This window comes from Barbus barbus (assembly GCF_936440315.1).
Source record: "Barbus barbus genome assembly, chromosome: 13".
Taxonomy (NCBI): Eukaryota; Metazoa; Chordata; class Actinopteri; order Cypriniformes; family Cyprinidae; genus Barbus; species Barbus barbus.
In genome coordinates, this window is record NC_136741.1 from 102,501 (window position 1) to 118,955 (window position 16,455).

General features: G+C 40.0%; 2 protein-coding genes across 7 annotated transcripts in view; both read left to right on the forward strand.

Annotated features, from left to right (window-relative positions):
• The window catches only part of LOC306879035 (mpv17-like protein), a 1,749-nt gene extending 1,201 nt beyond the window's left edge, over nucleotides 1-548 (forward strand). For 5 of the 6 annotated variants that reach the window (XM_079431714.1, XM_079431716.1, XM_079431715.1 and 2 more), the window contains one exon: nucleotides 1-540. This exon is cut by the window's left edge. The gene's annotated coding sequence lies outside the window, so the exon portion shown is untranslated. The other variant, XM_079431718.1, reaches the window with a different exon arrangement.
• Nucleotides 549-1,626: 1,078 nt separating this feature from the next.
• On the forward strand, nucleotides 1,627-14,904 carry LOC306879719 (bMERB domain-containing protein 1-like). The gene is made up of 6 exons (XM_079432865.1): nucleotides 1,627-1,847; nucleotides 6,267-6,387; nucleotides 6,491-6,564; nucleotides 7,047-7,161; nucleotides 8,305-8,366; nucleotides 14,155-14,904. Exons 1-6 carry the CDS (start codon nucleotides 1,760-1,762, stop codon nucleotides 14,265-14,267), a joined length of 573 nt encoding a protein of 190 aa, XP_079288991.1. The 5' UTR covers nucleotides 1,627-1,759; the 3' UTR covers nucleotides 14,268-14,904.
• The last annotated feature ends 1,551 nt before the right edge of the window (nucleotides 14,905-16,455 follow it).

The window sequence follows — 16,455 nt, forward strand, 5'->3', positions numbered from 1 at the left end:
ATAAATGTATGAATTGTGTGTTTGATAGGGGTTTATTTAGTATTTCAGCATTTTCTCTCTGGATATATGGCAGGTTTAGCCTTCACAATTATAAAGGAATGATCGCTAGAGTTTGTTTGGTCACGTGCCATGTTTCTGCCTACAAGGTGCCTTGTTAATATCATCTGTAATTTTATGGAAACATGTTTTATGGTTGTTTAAATGCAAAAATGTCCTAGATATTTGTGTACGAAGCAGCTAATTCGTAGTTCAAACATATTATTCTTTATGCTACTTTTAATATTCTATTTTCATCCATCTTACGGCACATTTTTTTCGATTTTGCACATTACAGCAGGTCCAGTGCAATGAAATAATTTAAAATGTATTCAATAGGTTAGTGCTTATTGTTTAGCAAATTATAAATATCTTGAATACCTTCATAATCTTTTTTTTTTATTATTATTCAAATGAATAAATCAGCTACAAATATGGTAATGTCCTGTGTATTCTGCATTTACTGTAAATTATATGTTAACAGAATAAAACAATATAAGGATAATTTAGACATTTGCTGTTTGAGATTTTTTAATGGATATAAGTGTTTGGGTAAAACGTACCACTGTTGTGAACTAAATGAGCAAAACACTTATTTATCTTAATTACTGTTAATTAATGCGTAATGTGTAATTATTACTCTCACTCTATCCGACTCTGGGTCACTCGATGAATCATGGCTCTCCAGGTGATTTCCTTTCATTGCCTAACAGTCATTTCAGATGGGATCAACGGCCTCTTTCCACTTCCCAGCCCTAGCATGATGTCCTTCTGCAGGGACTGGCTCCACATGATGTGCCCAAAATACAATAACTTCTGCTTAGTAACTTTTGCTTCCAGTGACATCCATGGTTTAATATCTCTTGGTTGGTGATCCTCGCTGTCCATGGAATCCTTAGCAGTTGTCTCCAGCACCAAAGTTCAAATGCATCTATCCTCCTCCTGTCAACCTTCTTGAGCGTCCAGGTCTCGTGTCCGTACGTAGCTATTGCGAAGACCATTGCATTTACTAGTCTGCATTTGGTGGCAAGCCTGATGTTGTTTTTCCATATTCGGACCATGCCCACCATTGCATCACGTCCCATTGCCCTTCTCCGTTTGATTTCGGGGGTGCATTCACCATCTCTATCCATTGTGGATCCCAGGAAGGTGAAGGTGAAGCGGTCTACTACCTCGATCTCCTGCCCATTTACTACTATCTTGATTAATTATTTATTACGGTTAATGAGTAATGTGTAAATATTGTTTACTGTAGGGTTCATGACTGATGCTCAGTTTATGAATGAACAGGCCTAGTATTCAGACCGTCGGATAGATGTTAAATCCTGCAGAAGCTGAAATGGACTGTCATTTTTACAACTTTTTACTCGAGCAACATCCATAAACTTTCTTGATTTTAAGGAGCCGTTCACACGATCGAAGCAGATCTCAAAAATAACAACCAGACTCACAAGCATACTAAAACCAATCAATAACGATTAGTATGATTATTATTAATAATGTCACTGGTTTAGATGTGAACAGTAGGCTATAAAATGCAGATTAAACGTCATTTGCTGGTGTTTTGTGCGCATGCGCTCTGCATCCCTCATCGCGGTGACGTCACGCAGCTTCATTCTGTCAAGATGTTGGGTTCCGCGGATGAGCGCAGATCAGCGTGATTACAGCGACGACAAAGCGACAAAATCAACGAAATCCGAGATCTGTGACATTAACATTTACTATGGAGTTAAAGAAAGCCATTTCTGAAAGCGAAGCGACGATGAAAACATACGGCGCGCTGCAGGAGACAAACCGGAGCAGAGACAAAGGTGACAGTCACTTCAGATTTCAGATATCATATTAGTCTTATGATCAGACGTGATATTAGTGTTTCTATCAGATGTGATTTCAGTTATTATCAGGTATGATATTACAGTTGCTGTCATGTGATATTAGTCTTATTATCAGATATGATTGCAGTGTTGTTATCAGACGCGATGCTGATGTTATCAGATATGATTTCATGTTATTAATTTTCAACGACTCTGATGCCCTGTCGTGTTTCTGAGGGTCACTGATGGGTTTGTTTAAGTGACCCTTTCATTTTAAAACATCCAATGTGTTTCTTCAGCTCTTTTCACACGTTCACTGCTTTATTTCAGATGTCCGGCTGTGGACAGAACATTATTATTATTATTTTGTCATTTTTATGATGGGCCATTTTATTACATTAATGATGTGTTTAATAGCATCCTGTGGTGAAAATGACATGTTAAATGGAGTCTTATCCTGTCAATCATAAATGCACAAGTAGCTCCTAATCTCAATAATTCTAATGGCCATCAAATAATATTTCTGTTCTAGTTTTAGTAATGATTATATCAAGTTTGAGCTGTCTGTCTTGGACAGTAAGCCAAATCGGTTTACGTTTATTACACCCAAGAATTACAAGTGAACTTGAGACATTTTGTTAATAAAGTGTCCGTCTCCTCTGTTCTGCAGAAGCTGATTTTGCAGCTAGCGCTTCACGTGTTTCTCCAAACATCTCACATTTCATCTCAAGCACTTCAGTAACTCTGTTGTCTTGGTCAAAAAAAAAAAAAAAAAAAAAGTACATTCACGTTTTGAAAACTTTTAAACTTTTAGTGGCATAAATGGCAAAATATTCCTTTATGGTAGTATTAAAGTAAAAATTTTTTGTGGGGGAAGAACATTTCACAATAATCATGATTGTTATAGTGCAGGGCTTCTCACCTGATTGAGATGATCAGACGTGCCACTTCCCTTGGACATGTTCAGCACAGGACACGCGATCGGCACAACACAAACAACCAAAACCTGGTTTGTAACACAGTTCGTAGGTCGGGAAGGAGGAGGCAGGAACCGGCAAACATTTAAACAAGTTTAATAATAAAAATAAACACAAAAGTAAAGCAGCAGCACCTCACGGAAGACTGCCGCACACGAAACACAAAATAAAGTACAGGTCTGGTCCTCTCTCGTCTTGCACTGTCATCACTCCTCCTTTTATCCTTCCGGAGCTCCTCCGTGGGACTCGAGACCGGTGAGTGGCGCAGGTGTCGCTCGTTATCATTAACTCCACCGGCCTCGCTCCGTTCCCACAGCTCTCGGCCTCGCCCCACTCGTCACATGGTTATTTTAGACAAATTAGAAATCCTGTGCCAAACATGTCGCCAGAAGTGGCACATCTAGTCACCTGACTTCAACTTTCTAGTAATCAGGAAGATCTTGAAAGTGTCCAAGATCATTTTAATGTGACTGAAAGTCCCAAAACAATCAAGGAACATGTAACAGAGTCACAGATGCTGAATAAACAAGAGTCCAGGAGAGTGAAGGAGTGGAGGAGCACACAAGAGGCCCGTGAGCTGGAGACAGGCTTATTCCTGATCGATCATGTAAGGCCAGTTGTTCTGTAACACGAGAAGCAAAGAATGGCAGGAGACGTGGGATTTATAATAAGAGCAAAACCAGATCAACCAAAACACATACATCTAACAACTGACCAAGAAACATATTAATACAGACAGACTAACGAGATTACAAAGAACACAATACAGGGTAACCAAATCACTAATAAAACTACAAAGGACTACAAATCCCAACACAGGAAACAGGAACTAACATAAAAGTCCAAACAAACAGAGAACACATATAGTGACCTTTATATAACAACAAAAAAAGAACACAAAAGTGCTCTAAGTTGAAGAAACATCTGCGTTGTGTCTGATTTCAGCTTTTTGTCGTAAAGCTTTTATTTTTTTACAGAACTATTTAACACTTACATTATTTCCACTTATATCCCTTACATTGACACAACTGATGTTATCATGCAAACAGTAACAATATTATTTCTACAGCATCGAGGCATACTGTAAGGATATATTAAATGTTCCACCTCAATATTATTTTTTAACATAACATTTGTACATTTCATACAGCTGTGTCTCTGTTGAGCGCACAAAGAAAAACACAGACAGATGTTTTTGTGTTACTGAATGTATTACTGAATTTTAAAATATTATATTGCTGAATGTCTGAATTAAAATGATTCCAAAATAACCCTCTGTCAATGACCTCTGACCTGTTTAAGGTGATAGCAGGTCAGAACAGAATATAGTGTGTCACTTACAGCTTTATAATAGCCACAAGGAAGATGAACTAAATATCTCCACCTGTGGGAACCTGAGCAGAACTGACTTCATAAATGAATCACCAAAACACTGATTCAAACACACTGAGACTCCATGAAGACACTTGATACAGCAGTAACATAAGACAGACTCACACACACACACTCTCTCTCTCTCTCTCACTCTCACTCTCACACACACACACACAGACACTCTCTCACACACACACACACACACACACACACACACACACTCTCTCTCTCTCTTTCACTCTCACACACACTCTCACACACACTCTCTGTCTCTCTCTCTCTCACACACACACACTCTCTCTCTTTCACTCTCACACACACACACACACACACACAGACACTCTCTCTCTCACACACACACACACACTCTCTCTCTTTCACTCTCACACACACACACACACACACACAGACACTCTCTCTCTCTCACACACACACACACACACACACAATTCAATTCATATTGCTTTATTGGCATGACATACTAAAGTTTTTCCCCCACCAGAATTAAGTGAAGTGACATACTGCCAAGTATGGTGACCCATACTCAGAATTCATGCTCTGCATTTAACCCATCCATAGTGCACACACACACACACACCGTGAACACACACCCGGAGCAGTGGGCATTTATGCTGCGGTGCCCGGGGAGCAGTTGGGGGTTCGGTGTCTTGCTCAAGGGCACCTCAGTCGTGGTATTGAGGGTGGAGAGAGCACTGGACATTCACTCCCCCCACCTACAATCCCTGCCGGCCCGAGACTCGAACCCGCAACCTTCGGATTACGAGTCCGAATCTCTAACCATTAGGCCACGCCTACTTAGATACATATTGCCTACATATTGAATAAAAACTAAATATATAATATATATCCATAAATAAACAAAACAAAACACATGTAAAATACATCCATATATATATTTATATAAACATTAATGGTACTACTAATGCAGATGTGTTCACTCTTTACTTCTTAGTTTGTGGCATTTATAAATATGTTGTGCTACCAAAGAGGAAGCAGGTCCTTCAGCGAGTAATATTCTTAATTTGTCATTTTGATGAAGTGACTGGAGCTCAGGAATAATCTGCTGTATTTGACTGTACAGTGCGTCTCTTAAGGACGTGTATTTGTCTCAGTGGAGGAGAAAGTGTTCCTCCGTCTCAACTGATCCAGATCTACATTCCTTACAGATTCGCTCTTCTTTAGGTAACCACGTCTTTCTATGTGGTCCTCTTTCTATGGCCAGCTGGTGGTCACTCAGTCTGTACTTCGTCAGTAAATGTCTGAGTTATATTCCTGACTGAGATCAGATAATCAGCCAGACTGTACTCTCTGTTGAGTTTCAGATCGCATTGGAGACCACTTTGGTCTTTGGTTTGTTCTTTCCAGTGCTGTATGTATGTCTCCTTCTCTTCATTCATCATTTCTTTGATTCTTCCAGGTTTTTCAGGGTTGGTGATATTGAGTGCTTTGTTAGTCAGATCTGACACCAGTACACAAAGATGACTTTTTTGGGCACTCATTCTTTGTGTTTGTAGTGCTTTAAAATGAAGAGAATCTTCAGAACTAGAGTTTAAGTGGATCCAGAACTTTAAAACTCTTTTTTTAATGATTAGATTTAGGGGTAGACGGCCTAACTCCGCTCTGCAGGCGTTATTAGGTGTGTTTCTGTGCACATGAAGGATGCTTCTGCAGAACTCTACATGCAGAGCTTCTAAAGGGTGTTTGTGCCAAACACTTTGATGGTCGACTCTAAAACCCTTAGTTTTTCGCACATTGCATTTTGTTCCTGATTGTTTTCTATATTACTAAAAAGGTTGGAGAAGTGGTTTATCCAAACATCTCCATTCTGGATGGCTAGTTCTTGATGGTAAGATGTGTTTAGTGTGTTCCAATGTTTCCAGAAGTGGTTGGATTCTAAGGATTCTTCAATTTCTTTGAGTTGACTTTTTGTGTTTTGCTCTTTTTTTCTTTCTCTGTTTCCATCTATACACTCTCTCTCTCTCTCTCTCTCTCTCTCATACACACACACACACACACTCTCACTCACCGTCTGTTTGTACCCAAGGCCAGATGGATGTGTCCATGGCTGAAAGCTCCATGTCTGCAGACGAGTTGGAGGCGGAAATGGCTCGGATTCAGCATCTGCGGGAGGTGCTGGTGAGACGCGAGTCTGAGCTGCGCTTCATGTGAGTAGCTGCTGCATTTACTGCACATGTTCAGAACAAAACACTGAGATTCTCTGGAAATTACAGAATCTGGGCGACTGGTTTTCTTTCATGTTCTTCTCAGGATGGATGATATTCAGCTCTGCAAAGACATTATGAAGCTGAAGCAGGAGCTGAGGAAGATCGTAGCAGTGCCAGGTGACACACACACACACACGCACACACGCACACGCTCTCACACACACACGCACACTCTCACACACACACGCACACTCTCACACATGTTGGTTTTTGTGGTTTATGGGGACTCTCCATAGGTGTAATGGTTTTTATACTGAACAAACTGTGTGTGCTATTGCCCTACACCAACCCTACACCTAAACTTAGCCTCACAGGAGACTTTGTGCATTTTTAGATTTTCAAAAAAACACCATTTAGTATGTTTTTTAAGCCTTTTGAATTACGGGGACATAGGCAGTGTCCTCATAAACCACCTTCATATTGTAATACCTCTGCCATACCCATGTCATTATACACATTTGTGTCCTCATAAACCACATAAACATGCACACACACACACACACACACACACACACTCTCTCTCACACACTCACACACACGCACACACACACACACACACATCTCAGATTGGATTGACGTGTGCGTTTTCTATAACACAGACGCAGAGAGGACTAAGAAACATCGTCAGAGAGAAGAGAAATTAATCCAGGAGATTCATCAGCTGGTGCAGAAGAGAGATTTCCTGGTGGATGATGCCGAGGTCGAGCGTCTGAGGTCAGAGCAGTAATTCTTAAAGTGTGGTCCGCGGACCACTCTAGGCAAGTGTTTATAAAATTAAATAATCACTTATTTAAGTAGATTTTTAATGCACTTGCGAAACTGTGATAACAGTTCTTGCCCTTCTGTTTGAACCCTTTAGCTCGTGCGATCACACCGGTGTGATTAGAACGGTCAGTGCGTCACGTCATCAGCTGCTGAATTCAAATCTGCTCTCGCGAGTTGGCTGATGGCGCGGAGCCAGATCAGACGCGCTGACTTCTCATATTATCACAAATATTCAGTGTTTTCAACCATATAATGCTTATTTTAGGTTTCAGACATTTAAATACACTTAAGTGCTAGCAAAACCATACATTTAAAGCGCTGATGTCTATGGAAGCAACAATAATGGTCCTTACAAATATAATCTGAAGTATGAGACTGAAACTCTCCTCTGTGGAGCCAGACATTCAGAAACTGATGTGATAAGCAGCACCACTCGTCTCATTAACATTCACGTTATGTTTTAGATGGAAATCTCAAAATATAAAATCCACAGATCTATTAGTTTTGTAATGTACTAGTTTTTGTTTCATGTGTAAAATCCCAGAAATTTCAGTGATATTGGACATTAAGGGGAACATTTTTTTCAGCATTTTATTGTTACCATAGTTACAACCATAGACTTCCTTTACCCTCCACCTCAGTTTTAAACTAATGGCTCTTTGGAATGACATTAAGTGGGACCTAGGCTGTTACAGTATGTTTAATTGCAGTTTTTTTTCTTCACATGTGCAGTTTGTTGTTCATATTAAGCGGCAGCTCATTTCACATTTACTTTTTCAAATGAAATAAAATTCATATAATAATTTCTGATCATATCATTGCATTTGTGTTTGAATAATTAGTTTTTGACTTAACAGTTGCATATTAAACATAAATTTAGCTGATCCTTCCTATTTTGTTGTTTTTTGGGGGCGTGTTAGAGTGGGATTCTGTTAGGTGGTCCTCAGAAAAAATTGGAAGATAAAGTGGTCCTTGGGCTGAAAAAGTTTGAGAAACACTGGGTCAGAGAATACAACTTATACTGGTGACGTTTGTCATCAAATGTACTCTTTGAAAGTTTGAGAGATTTCTCTGGTTGTCTCTGTCTCACAGGGAGCAGGAGGAAGATAAAGAGATGGCCGAGTTCCTCCGACAGAAGCTCAGCGTCATACAGAGTAAGAGTTTGCACAGCCGTCTCTCACATTCACATTTCAGGAGTTCACCCATATAATCGAATTGAGCAAATAATAAGCATATTTGGCATGCTGTCCTGAAAGAGGGCTACGAGCTCAGAATATAACCAAACCCAGAGAACTCCAATGATCATTAGGTGGTCCTATTGGATGTCTTTACTATCCAGAGATTGTAAGGATTACAAGCTGCTTCTACAAACTTTGCTACTGTCAGTCGCTTTTGCGGCTGCTTTGGATTTATTGTGGATATACTCCTACCTGGGACTCCTGGCTGTCGGTTTCCTTTTTTGGGCAATGATGTGGATCCACCAAACAAGGCGCTGGTTTGTTATTATCTGGATCATTCTGTCCTTTTTTTACTTGCAAGCCGATGGACTCCTTCAATACTCTGCTGCTGAACTCTTAAAACTTCGCCACCATGTTTCTGCTCTCTCTCTGCCATCCGGGCTTGGGCTTGGGTCCGGGGGGTTTGACATCCCCCCGGACATTGCATTCCAGCCCCGACGGAGATATGTCCACCGTGGATCTCGTCGCAAGTTCCAGTACAATAACTCTCATCCTATAAAGTCTTTTTGGTCTTCTACTCGCCGCCGCTACACCGCGTGTTACACCGCGAGAGCTGGAAAGTCGTTCCTGTGTCTGCTGCTACTGTGTTCTCCTCCTTCGAGTACTCTGCTTCCCTTCTCTCTGGACCTATTCCAACAGTTATTGTAATTTTCTACCGTCCACCAAAACAGAACAAGGACTTTTTGAATGACTTTTCTCAGTTGATGATACATTTGTCATCTCTGGCTCATAATGTTATTATCCTTGGTGACTTTAATATTCATATGGATAATGTCAATAATGCTCTCTCTAAAGAGTTTTCATCCTGTTTAGACAGTTTTGGTCTGCAACAATTTATACATTTCCCAACTCACTGTAAAAATCACATTTTGGACTTGGTTTGTTGCTCTGGTATCACTCCCACAGTCTGTAAACCTCATCCACTTCCGTTTTCTGACCATGTGCTTATTACTTTTACTATTAATCTCACCCTTTCTAAAATTATCCTCCCCAGAATTATTTATTTTCGTAAAATAAAAGACATAAATATTACTACTTTCTCTTCAGACATCAATAACCTCCTCAGTACTTATCCTGACAGTTCTCCGGATGCTTTGGTTTTCCACTATAACAGCACGCTCCATAACCTCTTAGATATCCATGCTCCACTGAAGTCCAGATCTGTTTCCTTCGTTCGTTCAGCGCCCTGGTTCACCCCTGCCCTCCGTCAACTTAAATCCAAAGGACGTCAACTTGAACGACTTTACAATAGAACTGGTCTCACTATACATAAAGAAATGTACAATAACCATGTTATTGAATACAAGAATCATCTCTCCTCTGCCAAATCTGTTTATTACTCTGGTTTAATTCATTCAAATCAACATAGTTCCAAAACCCTTTTTTCACTCCTCACTACTATAACGAAACCCCCTGATTCTCTTCCTCATCACATACAATCCTCTGATTTTTGTAATTCGCTCATGTCCTTTTTTGTTTCGAAAATCTCTGATATCCATCAACACTTAACCTCATGTGGAGCTGCAGCTGCTGGTATGGACTTTTCCCTTCCTTCTGTATCTATAACATCCACATTTTCCAGTTTTACTTTTCCCTCCATCAAAGATGTTTCAGAACTCATCTGTAAATTTAAACCTTCAACCTGTCAGCTTGATCCCCTCCCCACTACTCTGGTGAAATCCTGTCTCTCTTCTTTAGCTCCCCTCATCACCAATATTATTCATTCATCCCTCATCTCTGGTATTGTCCCTCGGTTATTCAAAACAGCCACAATCACACCTATTCTGAAAAAACCTGGTTTGGATCCTACTAATTTCAATAACTTTCGTCCTATTTCAAATCTTCCCTTTGTTTCTAAAATATTAGAAAAAACTGTGGCTATGCAACTCCATTCCCATCTTACTACTAATAATATTTATGAGAATTTTCAATCCGGTTTTCGCCCCCTTCACAGCACTGAAACAGCTCTCCTTAAAATAACAAATGACCTACTTGTAGCTTGTGATTCGGGTTTGCTCTCCATCCTTATTCTCCTTGATCTTACAACAGCGTTTGATACTATCTCTCATTCCATCCTTCTTGACAGACTCTCCTATATTGGTTTAACTAACATCCCCCTCGCCTGGTTTACTTCATATTTATCTGGTCGCACACAGTTTATTCAACTCAAATCCCATAGGTCTGACTCTTTTTCTGTATCTGCCGGTGTCCCTCAGGGCTCTGTCCTGGGACCCCTCCTTTTTATCATTTACATTCTTCCACTCGGTTATATATTCCGTAAATACAACATTCACTTTCACTGCTATGCCGATGACACCCAGCTCTACTTCTCCACTAAACCACTCGAGTTTTTCCCTCCATCCTCCCTTGCCCTCTGTTTACAAGAAATTCATTCCTGGTTTTCCGCTAATTTTCTTAAACTTAACAATTCTAAAACAGAAGTCCTTCTCATAGGTACCCCATCCATTCTCTCCAAATACAAATGCTCTTCAATAGTCATTAATAACTTATCTGTTTTTCCTTCCCCTCAAGTTAAGAGCCTGGGCGTCATCCTCGATAGTACATTATCTTTTCGGTCACATATCAATGCTATCACTCGATCTGCATATTTTCACTTACGTAATATCTCTCGTCTTCGTCCTTCACTCACCCCCCACACCACTGCTATCCTCGTGCACTCCCTCGTCACCTCCCGGATTGATTATTGCAATTCGCTTCTCTATGGTCTTCCTAATAAATCCCTCCAGAAACTGCAGCTCCTTCAAAACTCTGCAGCACGGATCATAACTCAGACTCCGAACTTTTTCCATATCACTTCTACTTTACAACAACTCCACTGGCTCCCCATAAAACAAAGAATTAACTTTAAAATACTCCTCATTACATTTAAAGCACTTCATAGTCTGGCCCCTTCTTATATCTCGGATCTTCTTCATGTTGTTATTCCAGCTCGCACTCTTCGTTCTTCCTCTACTCTTCAGCTTTCTGTTCCACCCGTTAAACTTGTGACCATGGGCCGCAGAGCATTTGGTTGTGCTGCTCCCCAGCTCTGGAATTCCCTCCCCCCAGATCTCCGTGCCATAGACTCTCTTCCGTTGTTCAAATCTAGACTCAAGACTTATCCGTTTCGTTTGTCTTACATCGATTAGTCATGTACTTACCTTGTCATGTTGCACCTTGTTTTAACTGTTACCTGCTCTGATGTTTTAAGTGTATTTTGTTCGTTGATTTGTACAGTGTCCTTGGGTGTCCTGAAAGGCGCTTTCAAATAAAATGTATTATTATTATTATTATTATCATTTGTGAATAATCTCCCCAACTGTTGTCACCAAGCTGCTTGGCGATGGTCTTGTAGCACATTCCAGCCTTGTGTAGGTCTACAATCTTGTCCCTGACATCCTTGGACAGCTCTTTGGTCTCAGCCATGGTGGAGAGTTTGGAATCTGATTGCTTCTGTGGACAGGTGTCTTATATACAGGTAACAAGCTGAGACTCCCTTTAAGAGAGTGCTCCTAATCTCAGCTCCTTACCTGTATAAAAGACACCTGGGAGCCAGAAATCTTGCTGATTGATAGGGGATCAAATACGTTTTTGACTCGCTTTTCAGGATTTTTTGTTGTTATTCTGTCTCTCACTGTTAAAATCAAGCTACCATTAAAATTATAGACTGATAATTTCTTTGTCAGTGGGCAAACGTACAAAATCAGCAGGGGATCAAATAATTTTTTTCCCCACTGTAAAGCCTAAAAAATCTTATATGAAATGACAAACTGTAAAATATAAGAAGTTAAGAGAGCCTTCTGCTAAGAACACTAAAACACTGATCATTCTAGATGATGGCAGTGTGCAAAGCTACATCTGATAACAATTAAATCAGTGCTTTACGTTTTCAGGTCTGACAGTGATATTCAGGTACAGAAATACTATAGAATTGAAGTAATCAAATGTAAAATAACAATGGCTAGTCTTCACTTTATAAATGAATACAGATAAGACCTTACACGAGTGGGGGGGGGGGGGGGGTGTTTTCTGGCTCATGCTTGTCATGTGACACACATCAGTAGGCTTATTTTTAACTTAATTTTTCCTTTTTTATTTGAAATATTGCCAAACGTTTTAACTATATCATGAAATATCTCGATTCTCAAATCAAAAAATGTAAATGCATTTTGCACTTTTATAGACTGTCAGTTGATCTATAATAGGCGATGGGCAAAGTAACCTAATGTAAGTGTAATCTATTAACTACGCATAAAAACCTGTCTTTTTACTTAAGTACCAGATATGAGTGTAATGCCTTAAAATATTTTAAGTTTTGTATTCAATGTGAATTTAATAAAAAAACATTGTAAGTTACTTATTATAACACTTTCATTGTACAGAAAGACAGCAAAGAACATTTACATTATCAAAGAACATTATCATTTCATTATCAAGACTCGAGACTCAAAAACTCCCATTATAATCACTGAATGTTTACACATCACTGTGAAATGAATATCTTACATTCGTACGCACATCTACCACAGCCATATCACCCTGCAGCCCAAGACCGGTCGCCCACTGAAGCTAAGCAGGGTTGAGCTGGTCAGTACCTGGATGGGAGACCTCCTGGGAAAACTAGGTTGCTGTTGGAAGAGGTGTTAGTGAGGCCAGCAGGGGGTGCTGACCCTGTGGTCTGTGTGGGTCCTAACGCCCCAGTATAGTGACGGGGACACTATACTGTCAAAAAGCACCGTCTTTCAGATGAGACGCTAAACCGAGGTCCTGACTCTCTGTGGTCATTAAAAATCCCATGGCACTCATCGTAAAGAGTAGGGGTGTAACCCCGGTGTCCTGGATAAATTCCCTCCACTGTCTATCATGGCCTCCTAGTAATCCCCATCCACTTGATTGGCTCTCTCTCTCTCTCCTCTCCACCTGTATCTGGTGTGTGGTGAGCGCACTGGCGCCGTTGTGCTGTGGCTGCTGTCACATCATCCAAGTGGATGCTGAACACTGGTGGTGGTTGAGGAAAGACCCCCCACATGATTGTAAAGTGCTTTGGGTGTACAGCAATATACAATAAAGCACTATATAAATGCATCATTCATTCATTCATCTGCACTTTGACGTTTGTGATGAGAGAATTAGTCAGAGAGCATAATTCAGTCAGTGAGCGCACAGAGAACAAAACGGTGTTTCAGCGATGACTGAACGCCTCTGGCCTCTGATTGCATTCATAAGCTCAACAGAATCGTGTGTGATTGGTTATAATATGCAGCGCTGTCTCTCGCTCAGCGCCAGCCAAAGCGCAAACACAGATTTGAATTTAGCATTGATGTGCTGCACTCAACGTTCTAATCACCCCGGTGTCATATCAAATATAAAAAACATTTACCTGCAATTTTTTTGTCTTTTGAAAGCTGCATTCAAAATCTACATGGCTCAAAAATCGGAGGGGGCACATATTCCCTCAGTTTGAATGTTCACTAGAGTTATCAGCCTAATGCCTGGCCCAATTTACCGCCGGACAGTAACTAGAGTCTCTCGCTTCAGTCTTTTGATTTTTTTTCATACATAGCAGCACATCATATGATTGCTTTCCCAACAATTGGACTTTTTCTGAGAGGTCAGTGGCAAAAGGGTTAAAGTTGAGATGACTTTATGTTACAATGCAGCAGCAGGATGAACGTTCTCTGACCGGCTCTGTTTCTCTCCGCAGGAGCTCCGAAGCCCAGAACAGCCGAACCTCCAGCCAACAAACCCTCCATCAGCAAGAGCAGCGCGGCCCTCATTAAGGACTGCTGTGGAGCCACTCAGTGCATCATCATGTGAAGATCACCCAGATCCCCCAAAGCAAATCATATTACCTGAATTTGATGAATATAAGTTTGTTGACTGAGCATTAGAAAGAGGTTCAGCCCCTCTGTGATTCTGCAGCATGTCAGTGACTCCATCGGGCCGTCAGGAGGAGCACAAAACATCCACACAAACCACAAAACTCAGCTCAGAGAGAAGCATTCGTTTATTCTTCACCCTAATGATAAGAGTCACAAAGAATCACTCACAAGCACAAGATAATCACCGTCAAACAGAAACCTTAACACTGCTATGAGTTTTTAGAAACACACGCATCTTAATCCAGTGTATATTAGATTCATCTGACAGTTTACAGACACTTCATCTTAGACATTAGAAAGCATAGTCCCTATAAAGTGATTCTAACATTTGGGAGTTTTGTTCCTCTGTTTCTTTAAACAGGAACATGTTGATGAAAACAGAAGCAACAACCATGAACCGTGATAAATGTGCATAAACATGAAAACTATGTTTGAAGTTTTAGCATTTCTTTGCCTTTTGAAATGTGATGGTATTTAAACAGGCCTGCTAATCAGAAATAATTAGACAAACTGAATCTGAATGAAGCAGGACATCAGCTTGTGAATATTCTGCAAATAAAGTATCTTCCTGCAGTCTGTCGCTCCTTTATTCTGTTTTGAAAACAGTTGTTCTGATATTCAAGCTTTGTTCACAGCGATTCGTTTTCCAGCACAGATGCATCATTTATACAGCGACGTGGAAAGGGCTTTGTCTTTTTTCATCAGTTCTTCAGTCAAAATTCATGAATGCACCAAAGTGACAAAACATACACATCAATATATAACTTTCTTTGGAAACACTTAATAAACTAATACAGTTATGAACTAAACGCCAATGAAAAATATTTATAAAGCATTTATTATTCTTATTTAATGTTCATTTCAACATTTACTAATACAGTGCCCTCCACTAATATTGGCACCCTTGGTAAATATGATTAAAGGTGGCTGTAAAAATAAATCTGCATTGTTTATCCTTTTATCTTTCATTCACAAAATTCCAACCTATCATTGAAGTAAAACCATTGAAAGTGCGGGGGAAACCTCATTGTGAAATAAATGCTTTCTCTAGTTCATGTTGGCCACAATTATTGCAACGTCCTTTTCCCGAGATAACAGTTTTCTCCTATAATGCCTGAAGAACTGGAGAACACCTGATAAGAGATCAGAGACCATTCCTTCATCCAGAATCTCTCCAGATCCTTTAGATTCCCAGCTTCTTCTCTTCAGTTCATTTTCTGTAGGGTTCAGGTCAGAGGACAGGGACAGCCATGGTAAAAGATTTATGAAGATCCAAATATGGCCCATTATAAGATTTCTAACAGAGTCAGTCACTTATTGATTTTTTATCTGTTGGTATTTGATAGAATCCATGATGCCATGTGTCTAAACAAGATGTCCAGGACCTCCAGCAGAAATATAGGCCCACAACATTAAAGATCCAGCAGTATATTTAACCGTACACATGGGGTACTTTTTATCCGTTTGTACTAAACTCATCTGGTGGGTTTGCTGCTAAAAAGCTAATTTTTTAGTTTCATCGGATCATAGAAGCCAGTCCCATTTGAAGCTCCAGTCCTGTCTGATAACTGAATATGCTGGAGTTTGTTTTTGGATGAGCTAGGAGAATTTTTCTTGAAAGCCTCCCAAACAACACGTGCTGATGTAGGGGCTGTTTGATATATATATTTTAGGTTTCTGACCCAAAGACTCAACTAATCTCTGCAATTCTCCAGCTGTGGTCTTTGGCCACTCAAACTCTCCTCCTCACCGTGCATTAAGACGATATAGACAAACGTCCTCTTCCAGGCAGATTTGGAACATCTTTAATTGATTGGAAATTCTTAATTATTGCCCTGATGGTGGAAACGGGGATTTTCAATGCTTTAACTCTTTTCTTACAGCCACTTTTTTATTTTATTTTGTGAAGCTCAACAATCTTGTTCTGCACATCAGAAATATATTCTTTGGTTTTACTCCTTGTGATGGATGATTAAGTGAGTTTGGCCTTTTCTCATATTTATGATCCCGTGGAACAGAAGCCATGGCTGGACAATTTCATGCTCCTAGTTACACTGGAGTGCTAAAAAATGTAAATATGAATGGGAATATACTTCAGAGATACTTCAGAGATATTTTACTCA